The sequence below is a fragment of the Loxodonta africana genome, chromosome 23 (genome assembly GCF_030014295.1).
Source record: "Loxodonta africana isolate mLoxAfr1 chromosome 23, mLoxAfr1.hap2, whole genome shotgun sequence".
In the NCBI taxonomy this organism is placed as follows: Eukaryota; Metazoa; Chordata; class Mammalia; order Proboscidea; family Elephantidae; genus Loxodonta; species Loxodonta africana.
The window spans coordinates 69,903,456-69,925,207 of NC_087364.1; the positions used below are offsets into that span (position 1 = coordinate 69,903,456).

The following is a 21,752-nucleotide window of genomic DNA, read 5'->3' on the forward strand; positions in this document are numbered from 1 at the left end:
TATATTTCCAATTATTTAATGAGTGTTGTCTTGAAATTCAAGAAGAAGTTATGTAACACCATTCCTGGTTTTAATTTAGCCATCCAGGCAGGACTTTGAAATTCCGTTCCTTGAACTCTGTGTGTGTGTGTGTGTTCCAGTCACACATATAAAACCGCATCATCATAAATATAAAAATAAAACGGTTTAGGTTTCTAAAATTACTACAGATTTATTTCACTGCATGGTTCTAAATTGCATTTGGATTAAAATAGGACTTGATCGATGAAAAATCATTTGTGGTGGGTTTACTGATTCTATTCTAGGTACTTTGAAAAGATGCATTGTCCAGCCATTCACCCAGCGACATAGCCCTTAATGTGGGCTTGATGCATTCAAAGCGCTGGCCCTGTCATTACTGCATAGATCTTTGAAAGGCCATGCTGCAAATCTTGTTTCTAATCCATGACTTGTTATGTCAATTTGGAGAATAGAAATAAAATCAATACAGGTTTAAAAAAAAAAAAAAGACATTCTACAGTTGTTCACAGACTGCAGCCAGCTCTCATAGATTCCTTATCATGTTTGTTTTTTTAAACTTCACTGCTACAAATAAGAATCAATTAGAAATTCAGAGAGAAGATATTAGAGCTATTTGGAGAAAACAAAGTACATAAAATGTAGAATTCCTAACAAAAATCGTTATTCAGTCACATTAGGTAGTCCCTAGAACTCTTATTTGTTGACATGATGAGAACCTAATGATAATATTCTGACTGGTTTCTGATCATTATGATTCTTTAGTATCCAATAAATATTTTTAAAAATTATAATATAACCTGCTAAGCTTATCTTGGAAACCCTGGTGGTGTAGTGGCTAAGTGCTACGGCTGCTAACCAAGAGGCTGGCAGTTCGAATCTGCCAGGTGCTCCTTGGAAACTCTATGGGGCAGTTCTACTCTGTCCTATAGGGCCGCTATGAGTCAGAAATCGACTTGACGGCAGTGAGTTTGGTTTGGGTTTGGTAAGCTTATCTTTATTTGCACTTTTGAAAGTGCCCTTTAATATTTTTGAAGTAACTTGAAAGGAAATGAAGATTCAGCTGTGGTTCCAGTTAGCTCAAGTTTCCCCAGAGTAACCCCGGTGGAGGAAAATCGTCACTGAGGACAGTCACTGAGGACCGTCAGTCACTGAGGACTGTCACTGAGGACCGTCACTGAGGACCCAGCCACACACCCTCGGCCATTAACTCACTGAGGACCCAGTCACACACCCTCGGCCATTAACTGCTGTGGAGGACAGTCACTGAGGACAGTCGTCACTGAGGACAGTCACTGAGTACCCAGCCACACACCATCGGCCATTAAAGCTTTATAAAACACTCGGGAATGAAAACTTCAGGTGCTAGGTTTAGTTCCATGAGAAAGCTGACTTGTTTTTGTTTTTGCCCTCCATGTAAGATTTGTTTATTCTTTACATTTGAAAAGATTGTTCATGCAGCCTTCAAGGGTTCTGTTTGATCAAGAATGCGCCCCCCCCCCTTTTATTTTTTTACCTTTATCACTTTCAACATGGGACTCCAGAGATCCGTAGACCCTTGGGATCACACAGTTAAAGATTCTTGAGAAACAGTGCCGTGCCATGCAGTGCCATACAGCTGAGGAGCCATGAGGTTGGGGTTCATGTTCACAAGACTTGGAGGCTACTGGGACAGTTTAAATATGGCTAATCAAAAAGTCATTGCACAAACTGGAATATGGTGTCTTCATTTTGTGAAAGTGGCATTACTGACACACCTGAGAAATAACAACCACTATGAAGGTTTTTTTTTTTATGAAGGTTGAGCCCAAGTGAGTAACTTTCTTGATTACTCTGATGCTTTGGTTATGGTGGCATTGAAGGTTGACCTGATGGTTTTCTGATTACCGATGGCTCTGTCAAAGAAAACATAAATATATACATATATGTTATAAAATTTACTAATATGAAGGATTTATAGGATATGATTTAAAATAACAAAATTGCAACATCCTATTTTAAATTCCATATAGCCAATTAATTCTCAAGGAACACTTTTGTTGATTTTTACCAAACTCATGTATCTGTAGCCAACCTGTGGTTGCAGTTGACACATGAATGTAGTTCTATCCCTGTACCCTTAGTCAGAAGATACCCTTATTAAACCAAACCAAAACCAAACCCATTGCCATCGAGTGGATTCCAACTCATAGCAACCCTATAGAACAGAGTAGGACTGCCCTGTAGGGTTTCCAAGGAGCAGCTGGTGGATTTGAACAGCTGACCTTTTGATTAGCAGCTGAGCCATTAAACAGTGATCATCAAATGGGACATCCTTTATTAAATGAATCTTTTCTTCTCTGCATTTTCTTACCATTTTATGTTTCATAGCATAAATCACATGAAACCTGATTTTCTAGTTAATTGGCGCATGCTTCCTTTTACTGCTAGTTTATAAACTCCTAAAGAGGGGAAGCTTAGCGTCATCACCTCTGCGTTCTTCACATTTTCTAGCATGGTGTTTGGAATATCCTTGGCACTCCTTAAGTGTTTAGTGAATTGAAAGCAATGTTTCTTCCTGACTGTGAACAATCATTATAAGCAGATTTTATGTGCTTTTAAATTCACCTTTAGATAATTTTTTTTGTTTGTTTTTCCATGCCATGGGACATTTGTTGGACAGCAACATATTACTGTTGACAAAGCATTTACCCAAGGAATCCAGTACCCTTCATTTATGGTCAGACTCATCCAAGTAAATTGCTCTGGCACTGTAATGAACGATTTAATGTTCTGTTGATGTCAACTTCTGGAACAGGGCTTTATTTGGACCCATGCCATGTTTTGTATGTTATCTTGTGCAGGCAGTGCATGGGAACCTGGTCAGGCTTCCTGATACGATGGCTGTATATACACAGCCCGGGTCTCAGAGGAGAATGATAAATGGGTTGGTGCAGTGAGTTAATACACAGTTATTTTGGTAACAGAATTAACTCCCTGTCCATAAGAGTGCCTTTTTGAAAAAGTACAGGCTCTCATGCAGAATAATATTTACCCTTCAAGGAGTACATGGAGGAAAGGATACTACCAAGACAGGAACATTACCAGCGTTGGTTTTTTTTTTTTCCCCCTGTGAATCTACTGAGAATATTGAGAAGAATGTTGATGAGCGTTGCTGTTTGTTGGGAGAGAAACATTGTATTAACCTGACTGCAGCTCTAATTATTGCTGTTTTTATTATAGAACTAATAACAGTAACAAAAATACATATTTGTAGAAAAATCTGTATTCATGTCACACGTAAATTTCCCCACACTCTAGTTTTAGGGAAAAAAAAAATTAAGTTTTGTTTTCCAACTGTGAAAGCTGTGTAGTGTTGCATACTTGCAACCTAAAATAGAAAAGAGGGCCCAGACTTCCCAAAAGTGTTAACGTCTGGGCCCTGCCACTTGTTAACAAAATCATTTTTTCCCCTCCAACAATTATTTCAGAAGCTGTAGGGTACGAGATACTTTAATGGGGACTGAGAAATTCTAGAAAGTAAAAAATGGTCTCCATTATGTGTTGGTGCCAATAATACTAAAAAAAAAAAAAAAAACTTTTTTTTTTTTTAGGAATTAAGTATTTTGATTGAGGAAAAACCTGTGTTGACACTCTTCAAAGAGGATTATCAGGAGGGATGAAAAATTTAGTACTTCAGGCTCATTAAGGGTTAAAAACCCAAAAACCTAAAACCTGTTGCTGTGGAATCAATCCTGACTCACAGTGACCCTATAGGACAGAGTAGAATTGCCCCATAGGGTTTGCAAGGAGCGCCTGTTAGATTTGAACTGCTGACTTTTTGGTTAGCAGCCAAACACTAACCACTGTGTCATCAGGGCTCCTTTAAGGGCTCCAACCAAACCAAACCCATTGTTGTCAAGTCAATTCCGACTCTTAGTGACCCTGTAAGACAAAGTAGAACTGCCCCATAGAGTTTCCAAGGGGCATCTGGTGGATTCAGACTGCTGACCTTTTGGTTAGCAGTCGTAGCACTTAACCACTACCACCAGGGTTTTAAAAAAAAAAAAAATTTAGAGGGAAGTAATTTCGAGGCTGGTAAGAAAAGCTACAATCTCCACTTGAGCACTAAAATACGTTACGCATTGAGACTTATTGGTCCCCGTCAAGCAGCTTCACAATTTGTAAATGTCATCTACTTAGGGAGTAAGTTGTGCTGCTCCATTATTTTATATTTATCGTGTTTCTCTGCAAATGGTGCATTTTCAGGGAAGATGGGGCCTTGGTAATAATCTTAGATTACTAATCACGTGGACTCTACAGACGATCTCCCCTTGGTGTGAATCAGTACTTACTGTTGTCTTGAACAGTGAGCCTCTTGTTCGTACAGTGCTCGAAAGGGATGAAAGTAGTTGAGAAGACCTTCATGCTGCATATATTTGGTCTGTTGGTCATTGTAAGACTAGTCCAATTTCCTGATATTGCAAGTTGGGAAATAGTTCAAATGCTTGAGAGAGTCCAGATGGAGCCTGGTGTGTCATTCTTCATTATAGTTTTAAAGGATCTCATGTCAGTAACCCTGCATTTCTGTATTTCAAGCCTTGCTCCCTCTTTGTATAGCACAGAGTGGCATGTTGATTTAAAAAAAAAAAAAAAATTAGTCTAATCTGCTTTAAAACTCCCTGGAAGAGAGTACTATTTTTATTTATTTATTTTTAAATTTGGAGCTTAAAAAAAAAAAAAAAACCTGGACATAACTGTTATCTCCTAAAACAGTCTCTAATTCCTAACCCAGAGCCTATTTATTTTTGCTTTAGACATGATTCTAATAATCTAGGTGGTACTAGTATTGTATAGAAGTAAGAAAACATACTGAAGACATCTATATCACCTATTGTATAAAAACGCAGTGCTGGGAGAGGCACATTCCAACTGTGCCATGCCTCTAGTGTAAACCATTGTACTTAGGTTTTTCATTCCCTGCTTCTTATCTGGAAGCTCTTTAAAGCCAGGGCTAGGCCTTAGTCATCTACGAATCTCCGATGCCTCGCGAACCGCCCAGTACTTGGTAGGCTTCTAGCAAATACTATTTTACCGAACAACAGTTGCTGTCGACCCCAACTCGTGGTGACCCTATGTGTGTCAGAGTGGAACCGTGCTTCATAGGGTTTTCCGTGGCTGAATTTTTTGGAATTGATCCAGGCCTTTCTTTCAAGGAACATCTGGGTGGACTTGAACCTCCAACCTTTCCGTTGGCAGCCAAGTGCCATAACCGTTTCCACCACCCAGAGACTCCTAAATATTCCTTTACTTGTACTGAATTTTAAATGGGTTGAAGTATGGAATATCAGCAGAAAAACTAGCTCCTGATGCATGCTAGAACTTTCTTTGCCCCCATTCCCAAGATTTTAAGAACCTATAATTAAACTAATTATAGTCGTTACAATTAAACCAGGCTATGCGTCTCTTTAAAACTGAATGTAGCCACCTTCCTGAAAGGCCACGTCAAGGAAATGAAAACTAGTGTTGTAAAAAGAACAAAATTATTTGACTTCAATTTTTATTTCTTAACTAATTGTAATTTCACAAAGACAAAAAAAAAGTATTTTCTCATCTAAGCCTGATAATAGTGTGAGCTGAAAAAAAAATCATTTAGTTAAGTAACAAAATTGGTTGTTCGAGTTATTTTATGTACCAGGCAAGAGTGTTGTTTATTGATTTTTTTTTTCACTTTTTAATCACTCATTCTGTGAATTTTTCTCTCCCAAGGCAGTGGATTGTAAAAAGTGAAAATTTTCTGCTGTTTATAAGAGTAGAAATCAATACTTAAATTGGCCCAATAACAGATGCCTGCGTCTTAACTACTGAGGCAAGGGGAGCATGAAAAAGAAACAGACAGCCTCTAACAAGGCATTTATTTTGCATGTGAATTTAATAAATATGTTGTTTTATGTGCTGGGCAGTCGATTCCGACTCTTAGCGACCCTATAGGACAGAGTAGAGCTGCCCCATAGGGTTTGCAAGGCTGCAATCTTTACGGAAGGAGCCTGCCACATCTTTCTCCCGTAGCGTGGCTGGTGGGTTCAAACTGCCGACTTTTGGGGTGGCAGCTGATTGCCTTAACCACTGTGCCATCAGGGCTCCTTTTTAAGTATAAGGCCGTGGTAATGAGTTGCATTTGCTCTTTGGAGTTCATTTAAGCCAGGATTCTGTCAAGTCAGAGATCACAGTTCTTGAGAGACAGGCTAGATTCTCTAACAGATCAGCCATAGACTCAACAAAGACCAAAGACTTGCTGATTTCAGGATGCTAAGCCTCCAAAAAAATATGTGCTCGTTGTAGAGTTTGTCTTTTTTTTGCCTTGCTAGTCATGGATTGTTTCTGCTTAGCATCGTATTTCCATTCCAGGTGAAAAATAAATCTATTTTTATTTCATTTTAAGATTAAAAAATCTATTTTATTTTAAATTTATATATACTTAATCATTAAATGCTATTGTTAAATGATAAAGGGACTTTATAAAGAAATGGTATTAATATATTAATATTAATAAATCTAACCCCATGTATATATATCTACACACATAAAATTCATCTAAGTATGCTTATTCATTGAACAGTATTGTTAAATGAGTAACCTAAGGGAACTTTTTAAAGCAACAGTATATATATGTTAGTACTAATACCTTGAACAGCTATCTGTGTCCATATCCATTGAACACAAATTACATATATAAAACTATAGAGATACATATCTATTAATCTACATATCTATATCTATAAAACGAATCTAGTTCTGTGATTATCAGAAACCCTGGTGGTGTAGTGGTTAAGTGCTATGGCTGTTAACCAAGAGGTCGGCAGTTCGAATCCGCCAGGTGCTCCATGGAAACTCTATGGGGCAGCTCTACTCTGTCCTATAGGGTCACTATGAGTCAGAATTGACTCGACGGCAGTGGGTTGGGTTGGTTTGGTTTTTAGTTCTGTGATTAGCTTTATGCCCTTCTCCTTTCTAATCAATATTCATCCAACACCTTTGATAGGACAGGTACTTTTTTAAAGCACGGAAATCCCAGTGGTGTAGTGGTTGAGAGCTACGGCTGCTAACCAAATGGTCGGCAGTTTGAATCCACCAGGCACTCCATGGAACTCTATGGCTCAGTTCTACTCTGTCCTTTAGCGTCACTATGAGTCGGAATCCACTCTAAGGCAATGGGTTTAGTTTAGTTTAGTTTTGTTTTTTAAAGCCCTGGTTTTACAAAGATAGCCCCTGCTCCTTCTGTTTTTGAGTTGCTTTGCTCACTGCTGATCCAAATGAAATACTGTCCTTCGACTGTGCTTCTCCTTACGGACCCTCTCCTTAGAATTTAATCCTCCTGTGTGCTCCCTGAGGGAGGAATAGTTTAGCAGGCAATCACGTAGTAACCACGGTTCGTTAATCCCATATTAAGAATACTTTTTTAATGTCAGCTGTGTCATTTGTAGAAAATGTATGTTTCATTGAGGGACATCTATGAATTCCTTGCTCATCTTCATTGCCTTTCACAGATTACATTATATTCCTTAGGAGTTCATTAATTTCAAACTTAAATTGATTGTTACTTGTATATGGAGTCCTGTAAAAAAAAAAAAACAACAGAGACAGCTGTTGCACCTTTTCTTTGATTTACTTGTTATCCTCCTGCTTAATTAATTAGCCTGTTAATTCGGCTTTCTACCTGGATAGCTTGATGGCTGCAAGCAGTGGAGTGCTGGAGCTGGCTCACATCGTGCCTCATACCACCTCTGTGTGCAGTGACCCCATACTGGAAGCTTGAATTCAGCCATCTTGGGAGTATTTACACCACAGAAATGGACAGATGCTACAACCCAGGGTCCTCCCCTCTCCCAGAGAGCTACTTGTTAAACACTTATCAGCACTCACTGGTTACAAGGTGGTTGTTGTCCTCAATTCTGACTCATAATGACCCCATGTGACAGAGTAGAACTGCCCATAGGGTTTTCTTGGCTGTACTCTTTATGAAAGCAGACTGCCAGGTCTTTCTTAGAGCAGCTGGGTGGGTTTGAACAGCCAGCCTTTTGGTTAGCAGCCTAACACTGTTGTGCCACTAGCGTTCCTTGGTTAAAAGGTAGTCTCTCCTTTCTTTGAGCCTTTTACCATATAGAGTAGCCATATAGAATTTTATTTCCAGATATTTTCTTTCCACACTGTTTGAAGCTCTCAGAACATCACGTAGGAGTTTTGCAAACTTTTTTTGTATTTAGATTCTAAATTTAGCTGATTGCTTCTCTATGGCATCATTTAACTTGTTCCTCCCTCATCCTTATTTTCTGTAAACTGGAAATTAGGGCTAGAGTTAAGTGCAATTTTAACGGTATTTATTACTATTATTTGGAGAGAGTACTTCCTATATTTCCTGTTGGATCACATTAGGATGACATAACTTCTGTTGTCCTCACTTTTGGTGATGCTCAGATCAATCAGTGAGTTTAGGTATTGCCATCATGAGCCAACCCCTATAAAATTCTCCATTAGACTTTCCCAGTGGTCTGACCCCATTGTTGATAATTTCATATATCCATTTTTTTTTTTTCAGGAGTTGCAAATACTGACTTTTAATTATATCATTCAGCTGTATTTATTACCTGGAATTCTTCTGTGAGAAGGACCATCCTTTAGTAACTAATTGGCAACTCTAAAGTACAATTTATATCAGGAAGTTGGGGAAATGCCTGTTTTTTAATCAATTTCAAGAATCAGACATGAACCTCTAATATTAGATCTAGGTAAAGTTAGAGATATATTCAAATATATTCTAGTAAATTTTTATAAAACTTTTCCTTGGGGGTAGTTCTTTGCATTTTCTCTTCTAGTCTTTTTGGATTAATGCCTTGTGATAACTTTATTTCACATGACACCAAAAGTCCCCTTTTCTTTTTTAGTTTGCCATAGATATACTTCTATATGATTGGAGCCCTGGTGATGCAGTGGGCAAGAGCTACGGCTGCCAACCAAAAGGGCAGCAGTTTGAATCCACCAGCTTCTCTTTGAAAACCCTATGGGGCAGTTCTACTCTGCACTGTAGGGTTGCTATGAGTTGGAACCGACAGAATGGCGTTGGGGTTTTTATTTCTTTGAATGGGTCTGATTGAGTTTATTTACTCAGAAGATTCGTATTGACCATCTGTGTTTTAGCAGGCACTGTCCTCCTTGCTGGAGCTGTAGGCCTGTGTAAGCATCACTTTTTTCATAAAATATATAGTATGTGTTTATTTTCTGTTCATAATAGAACATCATAAAAAAAACCGAGCATCTGGTTTTGCATAAAATAATGTTTGGTGTCCCATATACAAATGCATAATGTAGATTTCAACTAACCATATTTTATAGGGTCCGTCCTAGTGGGTCGCAATGAGTCGGAATCAACTCGATGGCAATGGGTTTGGCTTGGTTTTGAGAGTGTCCCTGGGTTTAGTGTCTAAAAAAGTGACAATAAAGGGATTTGAAAGCCAAGTTGGCCCAAAGAAAATGTCGATGATTCCATTCAGGGTGCTGTATGTGACAAAGAAGGTTTCTGTTTTTAATAAGAAGAGAGAGTAATGGGGATCCCCCTAGACTATAGGCAAATAACAAGACCCAGTGCTATATTAATATAAGCAAACATTGGGACTTAATTTGGCTTCGGTTTTCAAGAAGGGAGGGTAAAACTTTAGCAATGTCTTTATCTCTTATAATTGGTGTTTTGTCAGGACTTTTTTGGTGTTTTTAGATAGTAGAAAATGTGCTGTTTCTAAAGCTTTGCGAAATGTATCTGTATGGATAGCTAGTGTAAATGAGACTAATGAGACCCTTTTCTCTAAGGGGTCCTAGGAGTCTGAGATAATAAATACGATATAATGTTGAATTTGCCAAAAAATGGACTTTCTAAATCTGGGCTTATGACTTATATTGTTGTCGCATTATGTATGACACGTGCTATTATACGTTGTATATTATTTAACCCTGAAAAACCCTGTTAAGAAACATGGAAATTTTGAATATCTTTTCAGACGTTTTGTCTACAAACTCAGGTCTTTTATTTATGTCCACATAGTGTGACATATCTGTTAATAATTATTTGTAATTAGAGTAGAAGGAAAAATCGTGGCGTTAATTAAAAGCATTTTTAACAATGGAAAATCCGAAAAATGTAAAAACTTTAATGCTGGTTATAAGTCTGTGCAAACGTGGTTTATGGTGTTATGGAGAACTGCTGGGAAGAAAAAAAGAGGCCTTTAAAAAGAGTGGTATTATGTTTGGTTGGTTGGAGCACCTTATCAGGAAATTTGAAGGCATACAAAAAGTTAAGCATTTTAAATTGTGATATCCGGTAACTCTAAGGATTAGTCTGAAATTAACTTTGATGATCAACAAGTGGATATTTATACTATGCCAGTTGAAAGAAAAGTATTTTCCACTTGAGGAAATACTGTAATCTGAATAGCACAAAAGTTGACAAAAATTGCTAATAAATAAATATTGACTGTTTTAACCTGTTGAAAGTGGAAGGCTAGCCCCAAAGAAACAGTAGTAAAATTCCAAAAGGAGATGGTGAAAGGTAAACGTTATGCAACATGAAAAGAATACCAGGGGAAAAACTGACAGGGTAGAATAACAGGAAGATTAGTCATTTCTGGAAGGAAAAAAAATAAGTGGGGGGTAGGGAAGAGGTATTTTAAACAGGAATTTAGAACTGGAAGTGCCAATACTAAAAGACAGGTATGAGCTCATTTGAGAGCTAAAGCAATACTACTGGTAGCATTTAACATCCAATGGTAAAGTTTGTATTAAAAATAAACAAAAACAAAAATGGAGACTCTTTCCATTAGGGTTTGAGAAAAGCTCGTAAAAATAAAAGTGTGAGTTTACTCTGTAGCTGAGCTCACTTGGCTTAGGTCAGACAGCACTGTCAAAATGTGAAAAACGAAAATGCATTTCTTTTAAAACAAGCTTTAAGTTCTGCTATTTTCAAGTATTGGCAAGTATACAAAGAGCCTGGAGGTCTCGGAATATATGTTATTTGGTTTGAAATACTCTTTACTTAAGATGAATTTACTTCATCTGGCAACTGAAGGAGTCACAATCTCTGATTATCTTAACTCTTTCTATCAATTCTTGAAAGTGTAAATTGTAACTCTATATATCATACACACATTTGTAAATAATTCCAGTATCAAAAAAACAAAGTAAACATTACAGGGTGTGTGTGTGTGTGTGTCTGTGTGTGTGTGTGTGAGATGGTGCAATTCCATTTATCTCTAGTTTCTATCCAAGGTATTTAAGGACATTCATGAAAAATATTTTACTTCACATATTATCCAACCTCTCTGAGTGTTTTCTTCTGTCCAGTGGGGATAATAATATACCTGCCTCAAAATTGTGTAGTGAGGATTAACTTAACTAATAGACATAAGCATATGCTTGACATGGAGGTGGCGTTTTGTCCCCTCAATTTATAATCCGGTTCCCAAGTATGGGACACAGGCTTATATGATGTACCTCCAGCTAACATATAGGAAGACTACAGAAAGAAGGACTGTTGGAGTAAAAACCCTCATTGTTGACTTGGTAATTCAAAATGTTGGGTATGTGTAGGTTACGTAGGTATTCGTGTTGGACAGATATAAAACTAATACTCCTCTCGGTCATCCCTTAATAAATCCAGTGAACAATAAAATACATAAAATGTATTTTAAATGAAGTAGCTACGTCTAGGTTTATGTAAGTATGGCGTGTGTACAAATCTGCTTGTTCTCCTCTTAGGGGAAAAAGTAGGCTTTAGCATTTAGATGCAGAAAATGGCTTTTGTACAAATAGAAATATCAAGTTAATCTAATTTAGAGACCCAAGATTTTCTGTCACTCTGTGTAATTATATGGGATAGATTCTCTTTATCACTGAATTCATAGAAATACACCATGTAGTCAGGTAAATCTTTCCTGTTGATTTAATGATAGACTGCAATATTTTCTTAGCTCACATGCACACAATATGCCGAGGTAAAGTCTAACTCCAGCTCAAAAAAACCAATTTGTACAAAAACCAGATACCACTAGAAAATCTCTGTCCCTCTGTATCTGCCACTCTCCCTCCCTGTTTCCCCCCTGCTTTCCCACACAGATGCACACACTCCTTCCCCAAACCCTTACCCCTCCCTGTCTCCTCAACCTAACTGCATAGGAAATGTTTATTTTCCAAACTACAGAAAACAAATGTTATCTCAGACGCTGAAAGTTTTTCCTTTTCCTGGTTTGGAAACACGAAGTCATCCTGAGTCACTTGTAGATTTTCTTCTACCAGCGTTTAGGTTTATTTAAAGCCTAAAGCTGTGAGGACAAAATGACTCAGGAATTTGTAATGCGGGGCTGGAGCTTCTCACTTTCAGGTCACCGGTTCGTATCTGGCTGGGTCAGCATTAATTAAAGATTGATTAACTCATAGGGGTATATTGTCTGGATTCCAAGAGAAACTGGGGGGCTCCTTGCAACCCCACCTGTTCTGGCCGAAGTATGTCCTAGAGTTGATGCTTCCGTTTCTTTCCAGATAAAGCCAGATGTCAGGGAATTAAATGGCAGGAAGTAGACCCAGTGCGTGTTGATGAGTAAGAAGCTGTTACCTTATTCATCTCCAGTTCTAATTTCTCTATTAATATCGTTCTAAAAGTAAAAAAAAAAAAAAAAAGTCTGTTAAAATGATCAGAAACTGAGATGCTTCTGCCTTTGTTTAATAGCAGCGTCATTAACATCAGCCAGAAATAAGAATTGTAACCGCAGTGGGTAAGCTGAGCAGTAAAATAATATACAGAAATATTTGGTGACTGCATAAATGAGTCATGATTCTTTGTAGTCTATCACTTGGTAAGGCCAAGGTCATAAAAGTCATCTGCTGTGCTCCATGTTATATAAAAGCCTGTGGGGTTACTTTGTTTTTCTCACCCAGAAGATGTCAGAATGTGCTTTTTAGAACTTTTGAATAATTTTTGTGTTAATTCAGTGTTACAGTTGGAGACGGAGACAAATTTAAATCTTACTGTCAGCCAAAGAGTAAATCAGATGTATATGGGTACAGTGTATACCACCGCTTCCCGAGGAATTCTGCAAAAAAAGGAGGGTGGTTGTCTAGAATTTGGGTAAAGAATTTAAGACATTTTCTTTCCAGAGAAACTTCTGATTTTAAAAATAATTGAGAGTAGGTAGACAGAATGACCCATCAGCTCCAGCTCTGCCACGTGGGCACCTAAATCAATTCTTCTTGTTATTAAATGCCACCAAATGGCTGCATTTCTTATGGCTTGTGCCTCAGCTCTGACAGAGGACAGGAGCCTTCTCCTATAACCATATTTTCTCTGTGAAGTTTTCATGGTTTCTTGTGCTAATTTTTATTAGATTGGATCCAGAAAGGCTGAAGAGAGGCAAAATTTGTCCAGGGAGTTAAGCTTGCTGCCAAATTGAAGAGGTAGATTGGCTTCGGGATTTTTCCTTGGGTCCTATTTGCTTGGTTCAAGCCCTCTGAGATTACCCGGATAGCTTTGTGTTCTCAGGAGCTAATTCAAGAAAGATTGTCTTTAGCCACTGAATATTCAAGCAGGTACCTTGGTCCAAGGTTGATTTAAGCCCATGTATCTCAGTGATTCTTGGATTTCTGAAGCTTTCCTCTGAGCCCACAATTTTTGTCTAAGCCCTGCACATAATTAAATTTACTTGCACAACCATGGACATGAAATACAAACATGATGGCAGCAAATGGTAATCCCCCAAACCCAGAATGATGGACGTTATCAGTGGCGGCAATAGTACTGCCCCGTGATTGCCCCTGAAGATAGGATACACTTGGAAAACAACAACCAAAAAAAAAAATGGCAACTGAATTTGACCTTGACTTTTTAATATCTGCGAATCTATAAAACATTTAATTCCTTAAGTTAGTAAACATTATTAAGAAAAATGCATGTGGATTTGTGTATTATATAAGCTTCATATATTTTATACCTATTACATTTTTGAAAAGTAGACAGTGACATCAGATCCTCCCCCCACCAGGGTTCTGGCCAGACCTGGAATTTCTCATTCCCTGTCTCTGTCCTCCACCATCCTTGGCAGGGGAAGGCGCATGGGGAAGAGAGCTGTCACAGTCCCATCAGCTTTCAAGAGCAATAGAGGGTAGCTTTCCTGTATCCAAATTTTAGCTTTGCTATTTATAGCCCTGGTGGTACAGTGGTTAAGAACTATGGCTGCTAACCAAAAGGTCGGCAGTTCAAACCCACCAGCCGCTCCTTGGAAACCCAGTGGGGCAGTTCTACTCTTTCCAATAGGGTTGCTGTGAGTTGGAATCGACTGAATGGCAATGGGTAGGTTTTTATTTATTAGCTGTATGACCTGGGCAACTAACTTAATACTTCACGCCTTAGATTCCTCAGATGTGGCCCTTAAAATAGGAGCATATGTACCTGACGGGGTTGTTGTGAATTCTTAAATAAGTTAATACATGTGAAGCACTTAGGGAATTTTATGGCACACAATAAGGACCCTGTTAGCCACGATTCAATCTGAGTTTTCTGTGAACAGTTTCTAGTTTTGTCTGTCTTGTTAAAAGCAAATTTGTGATGCATAAACAGGCAGCTAAACTTCATGCTGCAGTTTTAACAAAAAGGTGAAGAGGTCCATCTCAGGAGTGTTTAGCCTGAATTCAAATCCCTCGCTAGCCGTATAACCTTGAACAAGTTATGTAACCTGATTGAGCCCCAGTTTCCTCATCTTCAAAATGGGAGCAGTAATAATACCTAATCTATAAGGTTCTTTTGAAGATTAAGTGGGATGTCACGTGGAAAGCACTGAGAAGAGGGCTTGGTGTTTTTTTTTTTTTTTAATATTCAGTATATATAGGAAACCCTGGTGGTGTAGTGGTTAAGAACTGTGGCTGCTAAGCAAAAGGTTAGCAGTTCAAATCCACCAGGTGCTCCTTGGAAACTATGTGGCAATTCTACTCTGTCCCTGAGGGTCTCTGTGAATTGGAATCGACTTGACTGCATCAGGTTTGAGTTTGGAGTGTGTGTTAGCCATGTTACTATTATTACTTTGATGAAGGGAATGCTCTGAAGTATTCACACCAGAAATATACTCAGAATCTGTGTAAACAGAGTTTTCATTTTCACTAACAAGGAATTGTTATACTCTACTTACATGCTTGGTGTTTATAATTTTTCTCTAATAATTAAGTAGTTTACTGAAAAACCCAAACGCATGACCCTGTAGGACAGAGTAGAACTGCTTCATAGGGTTTCCAAGGAGCAGCTGGTAATGGATTCAAAATGCTAACGTTTTGGTTAGCAGCCGAGCTCTTAACCACTGCACCACCAGGAGTCAGAATTGACTCGAGGGCAACAAGTAGTCAAGTGATTAGGAGAACAATAATCCGTTTCTCCCTTATCCTTTGCTGAGGTATTTAAATTGAAAAAGTTCTCTAGATGCTTTTTATGTCTATAGGCTTTTAGCTCTGCATAAATTACATAAGTCAAGTTGATGCTTTATTAATGGTATCACGTGCTTCACTCTGGTGTCCAGCTGTATTCTAGCCACCCGTTAAATTGAACTCCCTGAAAAGAAAAGCAGCCCGTCGGTAACATCAACATGGAAATGAAATACGGAAGCAAAGGAACCGTTGCCCCTTCTGTAAAATAAAGATCACGAGACCTGGTATTTCTCCATCTGTTGAGAGTGTTGTAAAGATTAGGGAAACATTAGCGTTTGCAAAAGCGATTGTGTGCCAGGAAGGCAGATAGAAAGAATGTTATGAAAGAAATGACCAAAATTGCATGATGGCATATATTTTTTATGGTAACATCCTTTCTTTCATTAACAGGAAATTTCAGGACGATCCATTTGCTTATTGGGAGTAAGGAGGGGAAACATTTTTTAAAAAGAATTCATCAGGGCTTCCGCCTAACAATGTAAACTTGTAAGAACGTGTCTGGCATGCAGCGAGAAACTTAGGATTTCATAGTAACAGTATATTTGTCACCTTGTTTGGAAAGCAGATTTTAAGCATGATCCCCGGAATATACCTGTTTTGACACTCTGTGAAAAAGGTGCAAACATACGGGCAAACTCTGCCGAGGTGTAGAGTCAACGAGAATGCTTTGGCTAGCATCCTGCAAGGAGGTGGGTCTCAGTGATCTGCTCCAGCTTCTGCTGCTGCTACTGCCGCTGCTAATATTGCTGGGAAGGAAAGTGGCTGCTCTGGCAACTCTTTTACTCTTGGTGCTGCAGCAGTCACTCAGGAAATGTTGTTTAAGGGGAGCCTTCTGGATCCTTTTCATGGCACCATGGCGAGAAGAAGCCGTATCTTATCTATTGAAGATAAAGCATGGAGTTGGCTAATGGATGTTGGTGAGTGAATAAGGCATTGGGGAGCCAGTTTACTAAAATATCTCTTGGGTAGACATGCTCTCTCAAGGGCTGAGAAAGAGGAAGTGTCCATGGGATAAATGGTCTCTGATATCCCGAACATCAGAAACTTTCTTTTGGAAAGGAGTCATAGTTTTAACATTCGTGACCTGATCTGCGGTCCTGTAGATGTAAATGAAGTCCGTGTCTACTTCAGCGCTTGAAGACACTGTTCATGAAGTTTGTTAGAATCTTCATAATATGGAGCATGGTTTTCCTTGCAATTTCTTGGTCATTACTTAATCTCTACTCTTGTTTTTCACATGACTCACAGTGATTAAAAGAAAAGACTAGCCTGTGAAAGGAAGTATTTGTTTTAGTTCATATTGGGAATGAACGCCTCTTTTTTTCATGATGGTAGATTATAGAATGTTCAATTAAGAAATCATTCCTGGAGAGCAGGAATATTCTTTTCAGTTCAATATAATTATGAAAGCAGATTAGTGAGGTGTTGGTTACATTAGCCAGGTAGTTGCACAGGGTGGATCTTTGACTTTAGCAATAAAAAAAAAAAAAAAAAAAAAAGCTATATTTATGTGCCAATAATTATAGCTTCCTTAATCAAGTCCCTTTATTGGTAAAATGAGAAATTTGAATGAGCTGTCTCAAAGATCTTTTTGTGCTCTAAAATTGTCTTTTTCCAAAGCAGAGGCCATTTTTGACAACTTCTGCTATGGCACAAACGTGTTTTGATATTTGCAGGTGTGTGTATATTTATATAAATTTATGTATATGCACATGCATACATGCTCTGTCTTATAATTTGTATCAGCCACAGAAATGTACGATTAATAGTTTACCTGTGCCTTTCCTTTTTAAAAATTGGAAGAAATAAGAATTTCATGTTTTCTATTAAGGTATAGTCCAATTTTTTCTGGAATAGTTATTCTGTAATTAATAGGTATTCCAAGAAAAAGGTAGACAGTTTAGTTTGGGAGCTTACATAATGAAGGCTCTGACAAGACATGAAGGAAGATACCCTTTTTTTTTTTAATCCTTAACAAATGTATTTGCCTATAACCCCCCTCATTTCTTGAGGAGTGCCTTTTCACATTTTTGGCACCACCATTCATCCAACAAGTATTTATTGAACACCTACTGTGTTGCCAGACTGTAGGTACCAGAGATACAGTTGTAAGCAAATTTTTTAATAATGGTCTCTCCTGGAGTTTTACAACAGAGAAACACTAGTTTAGATTATCTGATATTACCACTTTAGTAAGATACTTCAGTAACAATACAATGTTTATTTTAAAAAGAGCTAGCACACATTTTCTATTTCCAATGAAAATGGTGCTGGCATAGCATACAACCTGAGCAGTTTTAAAAGTAAATGAACTCTCTATCATTCAGATTGGCAACATTTATTTACGTCCTTATCTTCACTTCCACGTTGTTTCGTTTTTGTTTTTAAAAAATCAATGGTAGTTTGTATTTCTGCACCTAGGTTATCAATCTCATTCATGACAGTCAGTTGTAACAAACTAAACAACAGCAACAACAGAAACTAAACACACACACATACGCATGTTGCTATCAGGCAGTAGAGTTTTTTCTCATCTCGTTCTGAAGCAAATATAAAATACTGTGCATGTTTGATTTACTTCTGGTCTTGGGAGAAGTGAGAGTTTCTAAATGAGCCTGATCATTTTCGTTTGGATTTGATATATTTGATTGTCATATGACACACGTTAAGGGTTAGCATGGTCCTGTCAAAGTTCATACTTAGTCTCCGGCTTGATTTCACTCACCTCCTCAAGGCGGACTTGTCTTAGGGTCTGTCTCTTCAGTGGGCTCCTTAAGACAAAGTTCCTGAAGGCTCCCGAGCAGAGGAAGAGCTGTGAATAGTGGTTATCAAGTGGTTAGTCTTTCCAAGGAAATTATTGTTTATGATCCAGGAGAAAGTTAGGCAACAAGTGGTTTATTTGACAATGCATCAAAATTTACCAAATTAATCCCTCTTTCCTTTTCTTCCTTGTCTCTTCTTTTTTTTGTTTTCTTTCTCTCATCTTTCCCTCTTCTCATCTTTGAACAATCTTTGTCCACTCACCTTTTTCCCCCGTATTCCCTTTTCTTAGCTCATTGAATTCCTTCAGTCTTCTTCATCTGACCATAACAGAACCTAATGTATTGGATATATAACGTGCGTTGTACTTAATAAAAACAACTTTGTTTCTCAGTTTACAAATCCGCTGAGTTTAGCCTCTCCCCTGTCTTCTCATTTTCTCCTGCACTAACTGACAACCTTGCCTTTTAATCTCTGCCTTGTGGAGCAGCACTCTGTGCTTTACGACGTGTAAGTTTCCCCATCTTGGTATAAATGTTAGAATGACAGAATTTAGTAGTCTTATGTTTTTTTTTTTATGTCACTTATTAGATTTTTAACCTCAAATACAGTAGACATGCTATAATATGTGTTCCTTACTTTTCTTTCTAGAGCTAGATATCCATACCCCCCACCCGCACCCCAATCTGTGTTTTTGGCTTTCTTGTGGGACGCTAGAATGGCCTGTCTCCGTGTATGTTGTTGCATTTCTCCATTGCTTCTCGTGTTCTGGTGGAGATTTTTGGTGATTCTTTTCAAGCGCTACCTGAGCTCTGCTAGTCGTTCCCCTTCTCCCAGGGTCTTGTGCTGTGTGGTCATGTTTCCACCTCCTCAGCCCTGTCCATTGGCAGAACCTTGGGTTCCGTGATGGCTGCCTCTAAACCCTTGTGAGGGCGGGAAGTATTCCTCCCCCTGCTGCTACAATTGAGCCCTATGCTGGGTACTACGTTGCCCTCTACACTTGCTTTCAATTGTTAAGGCTTCCCAAGCTTTGGCTCTGGCTCAGTAATCCTGCTGTCAAACCCTGAAGCTTTCCTTAGCTTCCCCACTCAGTGGTAGCAGCAGGTGTTGGAATTTCTCCAAGCCCCTAAGACCCTGGGAGGAAGAGAATGGCTGTTTGACATAGACCTCAGGAGTTTTCAAAGCGCCAAGAAACCTCTTCAGAAGATACCTAAAGGTAAGATTCTGATTTCTCTAGGAAGCTATTCTAGAAGCTAAAAAAAAAAAAAAACTAAAGTCATGGGTTTAATGTAAACCAACAGTTAAAGAGTACCGTTGGAAACTTTGTATTTGATGATGGGGCCAATATATGAGTCTTAGATTGGGGAACTTCTTATTAAAAATGCCTGTTTTAGGAGTTTTGTGTGACGTTCACATTCCTATTCTGTTTGTATTAAACTTTGCCATTGAAACAGATTTTTAAAAATCTTTTAATCCTTTCTTTGAGTTGTAATCTATGAAGTACTTTTTTTCCTTTCACAATCTTCGTTGTGTATCAGGTTTATCTGGTTGAGAATTAAAAGTTAAAAACAAAATAGAAATAATTTATTTACCAAATGAATATGTTTTTTATTTACCTCTCATTAATTTTTATAACCCAAACATTAAATAAATATATGCTCCAGTTCTTCAAACCGGAATTCTCAAATCCGTAATTAATTTCAAAGGAATAAGAGGATCAGCTTCAGACCTTGGTAGTGCTAGGATATATCATTGTCCTTTGTCAGAAATACTGCGTAGCATTGTAAATGTAGAACAAACAAATCTGTCTTAGAAGCCAGAATGCTCCTTAGAAGAGAGGATGGTGAGACTTCGTCTCATGTACTTTGGACATGTTATCAGGAAGGACCAGTCCCTGGAGAACGGCATCATGCTTGGTAAAAAAAGGGTGAGTGAAAAAGAGGAAGACCCTCAACCAGTTGGACTGACACAGTGGCTGCAGCAGTGGGCTCAAGCATAACAAATATTACGAGGATGGCACTGGACGAGCAGTGTTTCCTTCTGTTGTACGTGGGGTCACTGTGAGTCAAAACGGACTTGACAGCACCTGACAACAACAGCATTGTCAGTGTAGAGGCCTCTTTTCTTTTCGGGCTCTATTTTTAGTTATTAAGGCATTATTCCCTCTGTCCTGCATCTGAGTTTGGCAAAAATCACTTCATATGGATATAAATAAACTGGATGAGGGACACTTTTAAAGTACGTGGGTGTGTGTGTGTGAGAGAGAAAGAGACAGTAAGAAACAGATGGACACGAGATGAAAGACCAGCAGCATCTCAGAGTGAGCAGCTCAGATCATCTCTTCAGAGTTATAGCTTTGTGGCAGCTACTATTTATAACCCTTTATTTTTTACCTTGCCTCCATTCGTAGGCATTAATGTGAGGTGATATTAAGACACCTTGTCTAATAGATTATAGGTGGCATTACTATGAATTCATGTCTTTTCTCCCCTTTGGTTGCTTTTTTTTTTTTTTTTTGCTTCTCAATATTGACTTAATAATCCTTTAATTGATTCTCTAAAGTAGCAATCAAGCCTATTAGCTTAATGTCATATTCAGACTCTTTAATTATCAGTATAACAGTTTTTTAAAGTGAAAAAGAAAAATATTTACTACTAGCTGTACATAACATTAATAAGGTCTATCTTTGGTAGTGTTTATTTAGCGTGCTTATTTTTTGAAACTAAAAGATACTCAATAAAGTATTTTATTTGCATTTGAAAATACCCAAATTTCATACCCTCTAGACCTCAAAACTCTATGGAGTCGGAATCGACTCATCGGCACTGGGCACTGGGTAGAACTCAAAAGTGTTACTAATAGAATGTATTGATGTCTTTCTGGCTCTTTAATATGGATAATTGCTTCCATATATAACACCAGAAGGAGAAAATGTAATGCTTTGATTCTTAATATTTATAACGAGTTTACAGTTTCAAAAAACATGTGGCATAGTCTCAAGATAGGAGTTTGCATTGTTCTCAAGTCGTCCTAGAGAGTGTTCTGTTTTACATTTCCCTAGGACTCTGAAAAATGCAAAGGAATATATAATTTTAAAATGATTTAATTACAAGCCAGAGTAGAGTGTTGGATTCAGCTTATTATGGACACTTAAGAAATTACTTTCAAATTTAAAGAATATTTTTCCATAAAGCATAGGATTTCGTTCCATTGCCATTATATTATGAACAAAGAACTCTTCACAGAAGTGGGGCACAGTACAATATTTAGAGTTTAGTGGTTACTTTTTAATGGGACTTAGAAAACTGGTACATGATATTAAATAATGATGCCATAAAGACCTTAGCAACTAACTGGGTAGAAAAATCTACTGAATAAAGAATGATTCTTTTACTGATAAGGAAACAGAGCACCCTTGGTTCATAATTCCCTAAGCCCTGAGCCAAGACTAGAATCCAAGTCTAATCCAGTGGACTTCCCTCTCTGCA

General features: G+C 38.0%; 1 protein-coding gene across 20 annotated transcripts in view; it reads left to right on the top strand.

Moving 5' to 3' along the window:
- Positions 1–21,752, top strand: part of MBNL1 (muscleblind like splicing regulator 1) — a 213,003-nt gene that overhangs the window by 74,844 nt on the left and 116,407 nt on the right. For 2 of the 20 annotated variants that reach the window (XM_064275620.1, XM_023555387.2), the window contains exons 2-3: positions 16,328–16,421; positions 18,916–19,480. The exons of 14 other annotated variants lie outside the window; for them this stretch is intronic. Coding sequence is in view for 3 of the 6 variants with exons in the window: in XM_023555383.2 (XP_023411151.1) it covers positions 16,416–16,421 (6 nt within the window). In the remaining 3 variants the exon portion in view is untranslated. Of the gene's footprint in view, positions 1–14,895; positions 16,422–18,556; positions 18,622–18,915; positions 19,481–21,752 lie in introns of those variants that run through there. 4 more of the 20 variants (XM_023555383.2, XM_023555384.2, XM_023555386.2 and 1 more) reach the window with 3 other exon arrangements.